At 40.0% G+C, this 17,892-nt stretch overlaps 1 protein-coding gene across 9 annotated transcripts in view; it reads right to left on the bottom strand.

Annotated features, from left to right (window-relative positions):
* Window positions 1-2,121: 2,121 nt before the first annotated feature.
* The window catches only part of kcnma1a (potassium large conductance calcium-activated channel, subfamily M, alpha member 1a), a 166,316-nt gene continuing 150,545 nt past the window's right edge, over window positions 2,122-17,892 (bottom strand). For 5 of the 9 annotated variants that reach the window (XM_069658280.1, XM_069658271.1, XM_069658272.1 and 2 more), the window contains 6 exons: window positions 15,614-15,744; window positions 12,900-13,094; window positions 12,343-12,461; window positions 10,947-11,171; window positions 9,801-9,829; window positions 2,122-6,602 (listed from right to left, as the gene is read on the bottom strand). In XM_069658280.1, coding sequence (XP_069514381.1) covers window positions 6,451-6,602; window positions 9,801-9,829; window positions 10,947-11,171; window positions 12,343-12,461; window positions 12,900-13,094; window positions 15,614-15,744 — 851 coding nt within the window. In that variant the 3' untranslated portion in view covers window positions 2,122-6,450. The remainder of the gene's footprint in view (window positions 6,603-9,800; window positions 9,830-10,946; window positions 11,172-12,342; window positions 12,462-12,899; window positions 13,095-15,613; window positions 15,745-17,892) is intronic. The other 4 variants (XM_069658273.1, XM_069658276.1, XM_069658278.1 and 1 more) reach the window with 1 other exon arrangement.

Here is a 17,892-nt window from a genome sequence, read left to right as displayed (position 1 = left end):
GTGTACCGCTCCAGTGAAGGCAGGTTGTATGTGACAATTTTGAAATAAATCACAGCAGATTTATAAAATGTTACAGAACTCTTTACCTTATACCCCTCCCAAAATTATGAACAAGTAATCTGATTGGACAGAAGGCATTAAGTGAGTGCTGACATAGAGAACAACATCACTGGGACTTCTAACTGTGTGTATCACTCCGCCTCAGTCACATGTTCTGAATACTGTTTATTACAGTTTTTCTTGATTGCTTTGACCTGCTTAAAGAAACTGGGATCCACTCGGTTTTCATCATCACTGTCTCAGCAGAGCACAAGACACCTCTTGCAAATGTGTTAACCCTTTCTCATTGGATTGACACATTGTCCCCACCCTTTTGCAGAACAGTTAACACGGATGTCATTCAAGCAGTCCAAACTCCATTGTTTTAGCTATGGTAACCAAACAGAAACCATCTGTTCCTAACTATTAGAAACTACCTACATCAGTATGAAATCACTGAAGCAAATGTTTGACACTCCTTCACACAAATCTTCAATTAGCAATCAGTCTGCAGGCCTTACAAGGTGCAGTGTCTGTGTTCTTTGCCAACATGGATAGAAGAGGTCTAAGGCAGATGAGAGTGAGTATCAATAGTGGCTATCTCTTATACTCTACAGTAATAGATTTGTATACTTTACTGTAATAGATTTTATTTTTATTTTCTTAATTTCTTATACTCTAATAGATTTTATTTTGGTTTACATGTATTTTGTGTAATATTTACAGTATTTCAGTTTTCAGCCACTGTTTGAAAAAAAGAATCAATGGAATCAATAAAATTTGCATCAAAGCATTTCTGATTCTGGATCCAATTCTTTGCAAGAAGGCAAATTTGACAACAAATGGCACCGGCATGACAGCTACGTACAGTAACGGGCGACAATGCCAAGCAATGGTGCACTGATTTGCACTGAGTGCTGTATTTTGTATTTTGTTGTCCACTGTGTAGCGGTTGATTGGAAGAGCTCATACACTTGTTTGCAAGTTGTGTAGTTTGAAGGCAAAATTTGCTTTTGTTGCATATTTTAAATGTTTCGGCACGGTTAGAGCCTTCTGCAAACACAATGTGTCATTTGGACCATGAGTGCCGCTGTTTCGGCCTGTGTGTTAACTGTTTTGAAAATGTGGAGTTTGAGTTGACTGCTGTATCAAAGCAATCAAGAAAAACTGTAACATCACAGCAGACTGTGTGTGTCTACATGATTCAAACTGGTACCTCTGAATCACACAGCAGACTCTTGTTTCACTGGTTGATGATAAATTAAAACAAACAGATAAAAGTATACAAAAACAGCTGATCTGTGGTCACCTGCAGACACAGAGTGCAGGAGAATGTTTGGGTTGCTTGGCAACAAAAGTAATGGTACATTTCATACTCAAGTACAATTACACCCACACAGTGATGAAGCAGAGGTTTCAACTGTTACACTATCAATAATAAATACTTAATAATAATATACACTTATGGATGGTTTTATCTGACCTTTACCTACAGTAGTGACTTTTATCATCCAACATTCATACTACAATTACACATTATTCTCCTTTACATACATAGTTCATCATGCTGTGCGATAATTCCTGCTACATTGTGCAATATAACAGCAGAAATCTCATTCTGGTTTTAATCATAATACTACACACTGTGTGTTTTGATTTTAGAAAAGGAAAATGTGTACATAATATGAATAGTTTTTTAATTATAATTTTGTAGCTGTTATTTATATTGTCATATTGTTTTTTTAAATCTTATTGCCACCTGTCCTTTTTGCCTATCTTTATTACCTGAGTATTTATTTAATTTGCCTGTTTTGTGAGCTGCTGTAACGAGTACATTTACCCTGTGGGGGATCAATAAAGATTATCTTACTCATTTAAACCACCTCACATAATGTAAATATATATAAATCTTACGTTTGAAAAATCTTAATCTCCAAACAATAAACTACTACAACTGTAAATAAATTCAGTGTATGAAAAAGTAATAAATTTCCCTCTGACATTGTAGCATAAAATGAAATGGAAACACAATACAGAGAAACACATTTGTATCTTTGTAGTTGCAATAAAAAAAGAGGAGAATTTCATAGTTTAGAACACAAATACATCCATTTTAATTTGAGAAAATACAAAAAGAAACCATGTACAATCTATGTACAAACTTTTTGTACAAGACAGTATATTTATCAGCAGATTATATTTGACAGAGTCAGGTAGATCAACTCAGCACCATCAAATAATCCATTTATCCGTCATATCTAGAACACATCCAAACTAATTAGACTGCTATGTCAAACTCCTGTTCGCTGCAATGACGATGTGCCACCACATCCTATCTGTGATACGCAAGAGCAATGTCCTGAATGCTTCCTGAACTGATAGGCAGCCAAAAAAATTAACAAAAAAATTGCAACTTTTCTTTAAAAAAAACAAAACATCAAAATTGCTGAGTGCAATCTCAATGTATTATTAAGACTTGAGACCCACCTCCCATCCCTATAAGTATTATATGTTCTATTAAATCTAATACAATTCCCAGCAAATAAGTTATTATATCCATCCTTTACAGCAAAAAATAGATTAACAAAAATAATGCAACATACTGTAACAGTAACGTATGACGCATCATAGTCTTTGATTTGTTCAGTGGACAACTACATGTGATGTTACAGGCATGGGCCTCTATGTGCATCTTTCAGTCATCCATATGTAAGTATACTACATGACACAACCTAGAGACCATGTGTCTATCGCACGTCTCTCTCTCTGCAGCCCCTCAGGCCTCCTGAATGCCACTTTTCGCAATAGTGGGACTTATTATGGGCCCTCCTCGTGACCTCGTGCACTGCCTGGCACTATACTGGCATGGAGGCATAGATGGCTTGGATGTTCTCCATGTCAGTACAAGACACCGTTCTCACAGTGGAAAACACTCGGACGCAGCTCGCCTCGAAAGCGAGCGTGCGTCCCTGAATGACTGAAGGATGCTTGCTTAACTAAACTCTTCATGGCACTTCAAAAAAACACTCTAAAAATCTTTAGAGGTATACAATGCAAAAACCTAAAACATCTAAAAAGAGACATTTGACAAGGTGAAGGAAGGAGAGACATCTCAGTCCAGTGTTGTAAATAATGCCTGAATTAGTCGCACAACAAGGGTTCAGGTAGAAAAAGCACAGTAATCAAGTGTAATGAAAACAAATGGTGTATTACTTTGTGAGTTGATGCTAATACCAGTTTGCAGCATGTACCGTTTTATTTCTGATCAATGCTATGTTTAAGTACCTCAAAAAATACTCTGTAAACAAATAAGAAGCAGTTGTGGCAGATTGTGACAGATGACAAGCCGACAAAATGGAATGTAAACCCTGTAATAACACAAGGTCATAAAAACAGGAAAATTAAGGATGTTCTCTCTGTTGATAACCTTTGCTGAATTGGTGCTACCTTCCATCTTTGTGATGGCTGATAAACCAGATCAAATTCCGCCCGACTTTTCCGACTCCAAGAATCCAGGATCTGACATTTTGAAGATACACGTTTGTGTTGTTTTCTTTTCAGCTTAACAATCAGTTTGTCGATTTCTATTTATAATGAGTCATTGCCGTTATCAAATATTTAATAGTTCCTTATTGTTCAGGCTAGCAAGGTATGCCGTTAGCGACCCAATTTTACATACATTTTACTCACATATTTTCTGAAAAGAAATCTAGTTGCTACAAAGTGTGACAACGATGTAATCACAGTTCAAAAGTTCACTTCAGGACAAATGTGTATGAGGCTTCAGCATAGTTGCACCACACCCAATAGACGGACATCGAAGCTCTGATCGTTTTGTTTGATGACGAAATGTTGGGTTGAAATTACACAGACATAGCACAAAATTATGTTCTTTTACTTATTCCAAAATTGTTTAATTTTTTTAGACTTTAGAGGAGATTTCCTCCAAAAACAGACAGCGTCTCTTCTGTCACATGTAGTGTCTGCTCTCTTCCTCCACACTGGGGACCTAATTTAGGTCAAACACATCTAATAAAGATCGGATGTGATCTTCCCCTCAGTATCACCACTCTGCTCTGCTCTCCCATCTAAAGACAACACTTACCCCCCACACACCTACACCCATTTCTCTGTCTGCATGTTGGCGGCTAGCAACGCTTAGCAGTAGACGTATTAATAAGCGGACATTGCTCAACTGTGCAACTAAAAAGAGGCTTCAGATGAACATTAATTCATTCCTGCAAGCACTCAACAGAGCTGAGCTGCCGGGCTGAAGATGGTGGTTTCACAATGCAAGCTAGTCTATAAGCTTCACTGGCTCCAGAGCGATGCAGTTTGTCAGAGAGGGGCGTGCTGTGATAGAAAAATATGATTTGAAATAAAGGTGATATAGTCAAACACAAAATCCTTTGACATGTAGTAATTAAAGATATAATTTATGTCTTTTTAAATCTTATAATACTTTGTGTTAATCGCTTGATTCTCGTCTAGAAAAATAAGTACAAATTGATTATGTAAATGGATACAAAATAATTATGTTGAAATGTATAAATCCAACTACATTTTTGTTTGTACGTTTCTGTATTAGGAGTACAAGGCTACCACCTCAATCCTCCATCACTGCCACAGCTGGATCTGGATCTATCAGTGCCGAAACATGTGCAAAACACAGTCTCATGTCGCGCACAGGCTAGCATGAAGAACACCAGTTCCTCTCCAGTGTCCTTATTAGCAGTCTGTGGCAATTGTTGCATTTCCAACCCAAATATGTTTGAGCATTTCCCCCCTTGAAAAAAGGGGACCGAGTACAGCAGCTTAACTCCTGAGAGTTTTGAGGCGTGTGACATCTGGATTGGGGACAGAGAACATCCAAGCTCTTTACTGCCTCTGTGCCAATCCTGTGCCAGGCAGTTGCTCCGATCAAAGGAGGGACCCATTTAGCCCACTTTTATGCAATATGTGGCATTTCTTTCGATTTTTTTTTTTCTTTAAAACAGACAAAACATTCAGAAAATACACCACTTGTCTTTGTGATCCCAATTCTGCCGTTAATTTCGCGGCAACGCGTCAACGGTGGGCACGCAGCTGCTGCTCGGGATAGCTCGGCTCAATCATAGTTGGGTTTATTTTGGGTTTTTTTGATGCAACATTTTCTGTTAGTAGATCCAAACCTTCTAGAATCTCCTGTTTTCATTCTACCATGACTTTCATTTTTTAAGCTAAAACCCCACATGCTGTTCCCTCAAAGGTGCACCATCACGTACAAGCCGATGGAGGAGATGACAGCACTGATCAGCGCAAACACCAGAAGGACAAATGGCTGCGATGCACACACACACACACGTACACACACACGCACGCACACACAGCTTGTACATAACAAAAAAGCTCCTGAACGCGTGAAGGACATTGTAGGTTGTTTTTCATCCTTCTGTATATGTATTCGGCTTGATCAACCACACTGTACCTGTTATAGAGAGGGTTCAGGCACGCATCATGCGATAGGAGCTGAAAACAGAGTCACAGGCGTTATGATCTGACGTATCAGCAGAAGACATGTAGGTACAGGGTTTCTCTTTAAGCCAGCAAAACACCAACACTGCACCATTCTCTGAGTTTTTTTTTAGTCTACTGTTTTGCGAGATGATTTTGTTCTGCAGGACTGGAATGCTCTCACTCAACATGACGAGTCAACGGTGAAGTAGCAAACCTTAAGCAATGACATGATGTACAACAACCTAAGAACAAGATTAGTATGCCTCTGAAGCCAAGCAGCCCTCCCTCCCTTCTTTCCCTTCCTTCCCTTCCTCCTCCTTCCTGCGACGTTGTATTCGGAGGGGATGGTTCCAGTTGTTCTGTCAAAAGAAACTTGTTCAGTTTTAGTGCAAATAGAACAGAAGCAGACAGGAGATGTGAACTCGATGAACCCAGCTGGTTTGACGCGAAGCATCTGGGCGGATCTTTGGGAGATGATATGATCAGTTCATCGCTGCAACCCTCATCCTCCGGCAACCAGTCGCCGCAGCCGTGGAGTCTGGTCACCAAAGAGGTGGACTATTGCAAAGAATTACAGGAAGTACTCTTTTTTTTTGTCAACTCTTAAAATAATTCCAAAAAGTGCTAGGGGGAAGGGGCTGTACAATCCTTATTTGATTGTCATTATGTACATCACTATGGATACATTAATAAATAAAACAATGTCCAAGAGCATGGAAGTAACATTAAAGGTATACACATAGGAGGTCCCTTCCAGTTCGGGTTCCTGTCCGACTCTCCATTAGAAGAATGAGTGAAGAGAAATGTGTCAGTCTTCATCATCATCATCATCACTCCTCCAAAGGTGATCTCTTCCTGTCCCTTTTGAAAGAGCGTACAGATGTCTGGTGAGTCAGCAAGAAAACCCTGTTGTGTTCAGCATTCATCTTCGACTTCTCTGATTGGTGGAATCAGACTACTGGTGGATTTGTATTGGTTGACTTGGTTGGCCATGTGAGTGCTCATGGGCTTGATCTGAATGTTCCGTGGGTAGGCATTTTCTGGTTCATCTGTAAACCATTTCTTTTCTGAAGAAGGGGAAGAAGAGAAGGGAGAGTTAGTTTAAAAAGAGTTTGCAACATGGGATTACTTATACAACCATACTGCCTCAGTTTAAGTGATAGATTTGCATGGCATTCTTTGTGATTAGCATCGAACCATGAGGTCCAGATTAAGTTTGTGTTCTGGATGGCTGAGCCAATTTAATGTCAGTTTGTTCTTTTGGTGTTATTGACTAACCAAGTACAGCTGTGCAAGTAGATGGATTAAACAATTATAAGTCAGAAGTCTTCTTGGAAATGACTGATTTCATCTAAAAATACATTTATATGTTTGTTTGTTCTATTCTGAAGTGATACAGGGTCAGGAATTCCAGATTATAAAAGTATCTGCAATACATTTAGCTATTTTCAAAGAGGGGGTATTATGCTGTTTCACATTTTAAGACATATATAATGTTACAATGTTGGATGCAGTGTTGCCAGATTGGGCTGGGGAAAATCGTGTTTGGCTGGTAGACGAATTTTGGGCTGCTTCTGTCAACATGTGGCAGAGTTTTGAACACCAGACAAGCTGTCACTTTATGGTCAAAAACAAAGATTTTGTGGTTTTCACTCACTCATTGTTGTCACCCATTTGATTGACTTGACATGTATTCAATCCTGCGAATAAAGGAGGACTTATCGTATTTACTTTGACGTCATAATCATTGACAATGTGACAAAGACTTTCTTTTTACGTTTCTTAAATCACAAATATTAATTTAAGTCAGATTTTATAATTAATCAATGCCTAAACAATGCCTTACTTTAATATTTTTGGTTCATTTAATGGCATATTCATTTATTTTATATATATTTTTAAACAATGCTTGATTTTAGCCGTTTCATTCCTCCGTCATCCTATAGTTTTTAAATAGGTTGGATTTTGTTGTTTTGGCATCACATTTCGTGGCAGTATTTAATCACTTTATTGTGGTTTTGCCACGACACCAATTTGTGTATTTGGTTGTCTAACTGCTCTCTTTTTGTGTAGCGAAAGCATATCTATCTAACATTTTATCTTTGGTTATTTGATGCAGGTATGAAGCTTTGCATGCTTATGATCTGTTTTCTATTGCGTATGTAATGGTTTTACGCGGGTTTCAAGGTTACAATTTGGGCTGTTCTTTATTGAATTGGGCTGGTTTTGAGTTGTAATTGGACTGGAAGCTGTCAGTCTGATCTGGAAACACTGGCTGGATGTCCAAACTAAACATGGGTGAAGTTTCAAATCTGTAGGTAAAAGTGTGTGCTTCTCAGCTCAGTCTGCAGGCTGCTGTGAAGGCCAGGTTTCACACAGTTTTGTGATGTCACAAGTGCAGCCTCAGCAAGCTTCGGAGAGCTGGCAAAGGCTGTATGAAGGCCTGCACAGAGCACCAGTGTGAGAAAAATTAGGAGTTTTTTTTAAACTGTAAATTATGCTAAGCTACTTAACAGGTATGACAGAGTGAAATATGAAGCTTGAAATTAGCGTAATACACCCCCTTTAATGAAACACATTTTGATGCTGCCTTAATACAAAAAAGGGAGAATGGAATTTAGCTTGAGGTGATCAGAGCAGCAGCATCCCCAACTTCAATCAGACCGCATTCAAAAGAAGATGCTGATCCTTAAAAAAGCTCCTGGTTCTGGAGATTATTAAGACATGATTCTTTCCGAGATAGAAAGCAGAGAAAATTTTGGCAGTGGTAGAGTTGCATATAAAGATTTGCAGACACATGATTAGAAGTTGTGGGCTCTCCTTAGGCTGGGAAACCGGGTGGAGGCAGAAACCTCAGAGATAAAAATACAATTCTGGAGAAAAAACTTTGGATTTCTAGGAAAACTAAAACTACGAGGAAAAATTTAAAACACTTTTTTTTTTTGTAATTTGGATGACCTGACCCTTTAAGCTAACTAATAACTTAACACAATATTATATCCTCAACAGCCTCATATCATAGTAAGCCTGCTGATTTCCATTTTTAAGAGAGAAGATCTTAAAGATGTGGATGTGATTTTAGAGAGGATCTCCTCGTGTTAAAATATGAGAGCACTGTTTCAGAGCAGGGTTTGAGGAAGTGTTTGTAAACTCTCCCTGCACTTTACAGGCATCTGCAATGCCATTCAAGATGTCACCGCCTTTTGGTGAAGTTGTAAAATCAAATTTAAACTTTGCTATGTGGAGCACATGTGTGTGCGTGTCTGTGAAGCTGTGTTCAGGTATGGTACATGCAGGCTTGCATGTGTGGAGATTCATTTGTGTGTGCCCGTGCATGTGTGTGTGTGTGTGTGTCAGCAAGCTTAAAGCTGCAGGGCAGCGTGTTACAGCACAGGCATTTGATGTGCAGAATTGTGCCCCGGGGTGAAGCAAGATGTCTGCCATCTCTCTGCAGAGTCTGCTGCTGATACGGTGAACTTAGCTTGATGTCGCCTCAAACCACCATATCAGGTGCACAGGGTTTCAAGGAGGGGACTTACAGACTCATATCCCCCTTCAATTTAGACTCTAAATTGGTCACGCCTCCCACTTTTTTGGTGTGACCGATGGCACAGGGCTGGACACACTTTCATAAAGTTCTGTGAAAAAGTACGCAATTGGCTGCATCAGGGGGATTTGAATCAGTCTGACCTACATGTGAGTGAAGATCTGTACAGTTGGGCAACGTGTTGTTACTCTATTCTTTATGCTGATGCCGGTACAATCTTCTGTACTTACTGACAGTACAAATATGACAAGTAAAAGTCTGCCACAGTCATGTAATAGCATTCAATTGGAGGGAAGATGCGCAAACACACAGACCTCTCACACAATGCAAACCATCTCAAGTCGAGTTAAATCAAAAAGGCATGGTAAATGATGGGGAGAAACAATGTGCAAAAAGGTTTGTCTGGAGGAAAAGAAAAATTCATATCATCAAGTGATCAACTAAAGGCACAAAGAAAGGGGGAGGAGCGTTCGTCTCAACCTCATGCAATGTGGAGATGGGCCTGATCATGGCAGGGAGGAGGCAGGAGCAGCAGCAGACATTTTGCTTTCCAGACGAAAGCAAAACTTAAACTGAGGCATGGTTTTTACTTAACGTCTGAAGAAGGTAAGAAATAAAACAAACTCCCCTCGTCATAACAATACCCACAGGGGACATAGTTATGATCAGAACCCCAGGTAAAGGTTGCTAAGTCATGCAGAATCGTTAACTTGCATACCTTGGCCCATTCTATTCATCCTTGTTGCACTTCAGAAAGAGAGGTAAGTAATCTACTGTAAGTGAGTAGTATTTACAGTCAATACACAACTGACAAATAACTACCAGTCTAACTAAGACTTACATATTGTTACTATAATATTTAGAGTATCATACATCTTAATTTTAAGATGTATAGAGGGCTTATCATCTACCAGCCAATAATTCTTGGGTACGATCTAAAGTAACAGTAACAAATCTGCATGCTTTTAGAATATGTCACAAAATTCTGCTTCTTTATTCTCCCAGTAGAAAATTTAAATAAATTGTTTTTCAGAAGGAGATAAATGACTATATTACACACGTAGGTCAAATTTGATATTAATTAAAAATTGTATAATAAAACAGAACAGGAAATAAGAGCCTGCTAAAAAGGGCTACCAACATGGACATGCAATAAAGCAGTACAGATGCACCATGAATAACAAAATACCAACACTGCTAATGAGGGATGATCTTATGAGTAACAGCGTATAAGTAGGGTTAGCCAAATGTGCTCTAAAATCAGCTACAGTAGGTAAGTCACAATACGTTACATCCATGATCGTACTGATCATGTGACAAATATCCAACAAACAACACATATATTAAGAGTTAGACACCAAAACCATCAAATATTAAGACATAGAAACAACAGATAGAGTGTGCAACATACTGAATGTGTGTCATGTTCTATTACGTCGTTTTATTCGGCTGTGGTTGTGCTTTAAGCTAGTTTCCAACCACAATGGTTGTGCCATCCAAACAAGTGGTTTCACTGTTTACAATGCCACAGACTTCATTTGTAAGAAGAGAGTCTGAGAGGCTTTGACTTTGATAAATAAGCCAAGCTTTACACAGAGTGACTTAACCAATCTATAAATGTCATGTTATGATTGCTGTGATGTGAGAGTGAAGACCACATGCACATGATTATGAAGGAAACGCACAAACACCGGGCATGAGCACAAATCACACAAACTAACCACAAACACACAATACACAGGTTTTATCAGTGCATGTGTCAGCACAGTCTGCACACAAACACACACATCTATAAACTACAGGTCAAGTATAGAACACTAAACATGCAGGCTTACAGCACTACAGCACAAGTGAGTGCACGTACTTCTGTTTGTCGCGGGCCTCCCGGGTCTTACTGCTGCGGTTCTGCCGGTTGGAGGGCGGGATGGAGTGGACGGAGGAGCTCTTTTTGCTGGAGGAATGGGAGGAGTGGGAAGAGTGGGACAAGCTTGTCCGGGACTGGCCTGCGTTGTGGTCGAACTGCATGAGGCAGAAGATCAGATCTGTGGGCACGAGCTCAAACTCATAAGGTGGGTTCGTGATCACATATCTGTAAAGAAAACAAATATCGGAGAAGATTAGAAAGCGCTTAATCCTTGTGCAGCAAAGAGTAACAGATGCAGCAAAGAAATTCATTCTGGAGCAATGAGATAAACATATAAGAAAAGATCATCAAAAACCATTAGAAGATGTGTAAAAGTTTTTTAGAAATAGACACATATAAATGTATGAGTTAAAGTGATAATCTCGAAGATTTTTAATTAAATAAACGTCTGTTAAGTCACTATCTATTGCCAAATGTTGTAACACAATGGTGATTGAGCCTATGGCCCACTGATGAAAGCCTTTGCATTTGCCGTATTACAGACTGGGTGTCTGGTGCGCCTTTCGCGGAAAAAATCACAAGCGGCGCCCAATTAGCGACGCGTTTTCCATCAGCCAGCAGTGGTTGGTCTGCCAGAGAGGGTAGGCGGAGCTAAGCGGCAAGTCTCTGCAAGTGTTGGGAGTACACGAGAACAGTAATCTACTATGGCTGAACGAACAAAGAAAAGATCGATGACTACAGATACAACTTCAAAAATAAGTGAAAATCCAAAGAAAAAGAAACAAATTCAACGCTCAGATGAAGGCAAACAGTCTAAAAAGGAAAGCGACCGTCAGCGAGGAAAATGAAGAGTTACAACCGGAGCCAACCGTGGACGTTACACATGCGACACTGTCTGGATATCTGGCAAGTGTGCTCCCGCAATTACCGTTTATCGCCACAGGTGCCGCCAAAGACAACAAAACTGAGATCTTCGAGATTACAACTTTAATATGCAAAAATTGGAAAGAAAATATACTGAAATTTTCAATGTAAAAATATGACAATTTGACTATAATGTGCAAACAACACCACATATACATGTTTGAATCTTAATGGAAATAAGTATAGTTAACAAGAGACAGTGCCATGTATATTACATGACAAATATGTTTAGACTGATACACATATAACTGTTAAACAGGTAAATTGTCCTTACGCTTTGAGCAATATCAAAACCTGCACTAATGTACATTCTATATCACAATGTATGACAGCATATGACACAGTAAATATTCAGTACATTGTCATTTTCTTATTTTTAGCCTTAATTGTCAGCTTTCTATTTTACTGTTTAAACTAATTGCTCATTTTATAACATCAAATATTCATGTTAATAATGAGGCAGGACTTGTACCGTTTTGTACACTGGCTTGGTACACTGATATGAGCGTCTCTTAATCTGTAGATTCCGAAACACAGCATGTTGTACGTCTTCAGCGCTTTACAGAACAAATCCCCGTAGCAGCCGCCATCCTGATGAACAAAAGAACAAAGACACCATCAGAGTGTTACTGCAGGGCAGCCTGAGAAAATGTAATTCTCTGCTAAAGTTGTGGTGAGTGTTGAATGTTCTGCATCGCTGAGGGTAAAATGCTTTGCGAGGAAACTGTTTGCAATTCAGTGTTTTTAAAAGATGCCATAATTCATCTAAGAAAAAGCTAAATTACTTCAGTATTGGAAGTTCTGTATTACACTAACAAAAAGCTGTAAAATCAAGGTTGGAACAAATTAAACTTGGAATTTTCTTTGTGGTGTTCATTGTTCTCTCTTCCTTCCTTCCACCCACGAAGGCCTGCTTTGCGTGATCACTGTTCTTCACATCGGATTAAGGATCGCGTGGAGCGGAGGCGGCCAGATGTGCGCTGCCGGGTAGTGCCAAAACCTGTCATCTCCGCTTAAACATCCACTTACCCCCAAGTCAGCAAATGGCCCGTCGTAGAGGGCTAGCTGGGCCACGCGACACCTGTCTCTGTTGGCCAGTGTCTGCGGTGTGCTGTAGCCTCCTCTGAGAGCGTTCTCCTCCGCCAACAGGGCCTCCAGCTCTGGTGTGGCTCCCCCTGTGACCAGCGTCCGAATCAGTGTCAGGATGTTATCATTGAAGTATGTCTGGGGAGAAGAGACAGGGTAAATGTGTAAGCACATGTCATTAGATGCACAAGTAGAGAGGTGTCACTCGTGGGAAGAAAGCCCGTAATGTCGAGCCCTCAGCGTGTTTCTGAGCTGGTGAGAAGAGCGGTCATTGAAGATTACAGGGGACTTGTTTTTGAGCTACGCCTACTATGGCATATTTTCAAAAGATTTAAGGGACCAATTCACTAAATTTATATTTCATTTACCTCTAATGGTATGGAGCCATGTGGGTAGTTTTGGTTTTATTTTCTTCTTGCCCCCCTATGCTAGTTCTCAGGCTGCAGTATCATCTTGGTGACTGCAGGAAGGAGAACAGACCACTGTGTGGGCGGTGGGTATCCCTTGTTTTTGTCCCGCAGTGTTTCTGGTTTATATCCTCAAGTCTGAGTAATGCTCCTCCACTGATGTCCAAACCAGTTTGTTATGTAACAAAGACACTTACTCTGAAAGAAATATTGCTGTATAATTTTCATGTTGAGTCCCTACATTGTTTTACTGTTGTGGAGTCAACAGTCTGCTATAGATACCACAAGGAATACCAGAAAATCTGGTGCCAAAGAGGCACTTTTAATACATTTTTCATCTAAAAAGTGGCCTGCGTCCTATGTACTGGTGCGACCAATATACCAGTATAAAATGCAGAGAGAGGTACGTTATTGTGTTACAGTATTTTACCCAGATGATGGTGCTATAATCTAGTTAAAGCTGTCAGTTGTTAAGTGGTGACGTCACACCTCCGCATTAAACCACTGGACCATTCCGGGTCCAAGCCGCTGCTACGTCTCCGATTTACAATATGCCGCAGAGCTGTTTTGTGTTTTCCTCGCCGTTTTAAGCGAGGACAACTAACGTGATTGTTGCTAACGCTTGGTCAAAGACATGCACCGTCATGATGGCCAGTGCAGCCACCACCCTCACAACAATCAACCATAGACTGAGCTCAACTACTGCACCGGTAGCTAGCAGGATTGCAAACTTGACATGGTGAAAACAGATGGTAAGCTGTAATTTGTGTGTGTTTTGAATGAAAATAAATTTAAATTGTTGTTTAATTACTTCCATTTAAATTATATCTGTTCTTCTTTGGGGTCATATATTTTATTGTAAAAATGGTGGACAAGCTTTTACTTAACTGTCGAAATTGTCTTGTGAGGTTAAGACACATAAATGTATTAAATTTAAGAGAGTCATAAACATACAAAGACATTTAATGATCATCAGATTAAATGAAGCAGCTACAAAGCTTCCAAACGGCACTCTTCTGTGCTGTAGGAACACATTTTCACACACTGTATGATGTCCGCTTCCCTTCTGAAACAACGATTTGACTGCTCTCTGCGGGTGTCAGGTTCTCTTGTCCTTCAAGCCGATCAGGACCTGCTTTTGCTGCGTGTGAAGACAGCCGATGTCACTCGGCAGCCGGGCCGGAGTGGCAGCTCCTCTCCCCGGGCCCCTGACAGGCCTGCGGAGCCTCATGATGGATGAGCACTGTCCATTAGCCGGCTTCACCTCTGACCAGTGCCAGACTACAGCTGACGCCTGCTCTACTCCCTGCTCGGCTCAGCTCTGCACGCCCCTCTAACCCCTCACTCACCGAGAGGGCTGCTGGAATTAAGCCGTCACAGCACCAAAGGGAAAGCCACAGTCGGTCATGAGAGGGGGGGGAGGAGGAGGAGGAAAAATGAGGTGTAGAGGAGGATTTTTTCCCCCACAACCTCCCTTCTTTATCTTATCTCCAGTGCAGCAATGACACTGTTAAGAGAAAGAGCGTCTTCGGTCTGTTACAGCTGAGCGTGTGTCACTGCCATTAAACTAACCTTTAAAACTTCACGACAAACATCTATTAAAGATCTTGAAAGTTACATTTATAATACTGAAGATGGGGACTGATTCCAAATAGTAGCCTGCTGATGTCAGAGGAGCTGGCAGGTATTCGTTATGAATGTATCGTACCATTTAATTTAATAACTCACCAACTCGAAATGCCAAAGTAGTTTAGCCTTCTTGTTTTAGGTAAGTACTTAGGTAAAAATACTGATTCTCCAGTTCAGGGACAGGGCTGCTACGACATACAGTGATTCAATTTATCTATGTGTCATTGCAACCCTTTTGAGTTTGAGGTCCAGTATTTTTCAGATCAGGCATCTGACAAACATCATTATTATTATTATTATTTATTATTATTATAATTATCATTATTATTATTATCATCACACAGTGACGTGGAAATTGCAGACTAAAAAAAGGAAGAATTTGAAGAATTGACTAATCATTAAAAACAAACAAAAAATAAGCGTTGGGTGCAGCCCTATCTCACTCTGAAGTCCCTCTTTAAACTCTGAATTTTTCTGTGTTATCCAAACTCAGAACAATCAGGAAATCTAAATTATAAAATATGTTTGCAAACTGGATGATTTCAGAAAGCGATTCTGAGGTTTTAAAAAAAAACAAAAACACTCCAGCACCGGGAGTGCGCTAGGTGTTTGGGAACTCACCGCGCTCATCAGAGAGTCGAGCACACTGACAGCGAAGGCGGTGCCGCAGGCGAAGGGCTGAGTGAGGTACAGCTCCGTGTCTGGGTCGTCATCATCATCTTGGTCCAGGAACTGAACGTTTGAGTCGTTCACTGGGAGAGGGGAGAGAGAGAGTTAGGGGCTGGCACTGTGAAGAAGATTCAGCCAAAGAAACACACACACCAACACACCTGAGAGTTCAGGAATAAAGAGTTCTTTGTTCACGTTAAAAAGATTTAAATATAATATGATAATTAAAGAGAAGATTCTCAGGTATATAGGTCATGATCTGGGTTTACAGTTGCACACATTTGAACTAAAGATAAAACAGGAACTTTATTTCTTCTCCAAACAATTGACATGTTTTTGAATGACCCTAACATACAGTTTACTGAATAACTTATAACTATAGTTAATCTATATTTTTATGTTTCTCTCCATGTACAGAAAAAATTGTTTGGATGGTGAAAAAAGTTTTTTTTCCTATTTGCAAAATGTTTAATATTAAATCTTTAGTTTATGACATGCAGGATGCATTTCACACATTAAGACAAACCACAATTTTGGAGAATAAGATTGAAGAACCTTATGCACACACAGTGATAACCATTGTAGAAGTCACAAATTATTAATCAGACATTCATCTATTCTGCATTAAGACCTCGGCGGCCACTGTAGCTTGATCTCAGTTTGAATTAAAGCAATACAAAGCTACATGTTGGTCATACTGTAAAACACACAAAGAAATTCTCAGTCAAGAGACAGTGGCTCCGTGGTCTGTCATGCCTAAAGAATAAAATGGTCATATTATATGCATTAAAGGGCCAGTTCGGCGATTTTCAACCTCAGTCCTATCATGCTATTATGGGGAGCTAATGCCAATATGGTAGAAAAAAAATGCAGTTTCGCTCTGTGCCTTTGGAGGACGCTATCCGCTTCTCCAATGAGCCCTGGAAAACCTCCGCCAGACTACGTAAAACACGTCATCTGGCAGAGGCCAGGGAGCTTGTTAAACTACACTTCCTCAATCTAGGACGCCCGCCTCTGATGTCATGTCTCGTTCCAAATCGTCAGGTTTGAAGTGAAGACTGCCGACCTGAAGATATTTTAGACGATCCACCGGTATATTCTCGTCGTATTTTGGATTCTGTACCACTCTGAGCCATTGCCTGCAGCAAAAACGGTAGTATTTCACTCCAGCGTCTCTTGCTGGGCCGTTCCTTTCAGAGGGAGGGGCGCAATGCATGCTGGTTGTTGTAGGAATGTAGAATGCACTAAACCACGAGAACACCAGCTTTGACTGACAGTGGCTTTTTCCAGGGGCGAATTGCTCCTTTAAGAATAAAATATGACCATTTTATAATATTAATATTCCAGGTAATGCGATTGAAAAATGAGACTTCAACAATGGCTACTATGTCACATTAAAAAACATGCACTTATAAAGTCATGCCATGTTTTCCAGAGCTGTGCTTGATAAATGTGTTTGTCACATCATCACCATTATTAGATATTTACCTGTGCCCTGAAAGTCAAATTACAGCCAGGTAACAACACACTTTTTTATCTCATGATTAAAAACATATTAGGTCTGCTAAATTAAATAAATGGCGAATAAAAGTGTGAATAAAAAGAACCCAAAACTAAAATAACAAGCGTATTTTTTGGCTCTCATGCATGGCATAATTGGTAGAGTATAAAACACAGAGTGCTCCCTGTACTGCATGTGTTTTCCTTAGATTTCACTCCTAGCAGCTGTGGGCAGTGAACCAGCTTTACTTAAAAGACGAGCATCACACAAGTTTTTGACTCCTCCAAAATCTCAGCTTCAGAGATATGTTCTGGAGGAGAAAAAAAGAAACTGGAAAACAAATTTTAAAAATAAATAAACAGCTTAAAAGATGGTTTGATCTTGAGTTTTTGGGTTTTTGATATCTGATTTCTTCCCAGGCTTCCTGTGCTCTGTGGAACAGAAATGTCAGTCAAAGAGACAAGGGGCTGATGCAAACAGGCCTCGGCCAAAGGAGCGAATAGGGTGTGTGTGTGTTTGTGTGTATATTTAGAGAACAAGGGGGGTGAGATGCAGGGGGTGTTGCTATGAAAACAGCCACAAGGACAGACTGTGCATGATCAAAAGCCTAGTGATGCTCGGCAAACGCAAGTGGAGAAAAAAAACGCCCCAAAAAGAAAAAAAAATCATTAAAAAAAGGGGCCAAAACAAGACAGTCAATTTCAACGAGAACGAAGAATAAAAATGTGTT

The sequence above is a fragment of the Semicossyphus pulcher genome, unplaced genomic scaffold (assembly GCF_022749685.1).
Source record: "Semicossyphus pulcher isolate SPU_LCO1_2020_fin unplaced genomic scaffold, fSemPul1.0.p SCAF_12, whole genome shotgun sequence".
NCBI lineage: Eukaryota > Metazoa > Chordata > Actinopteri > Labriformes > Labridae > Semicossyphus > Semicossyphus pulcher.
Note: the sequence above shows the minus strand (reverse complement) of the source record. Positions and strands in the feature narration are given on the sequence as shown.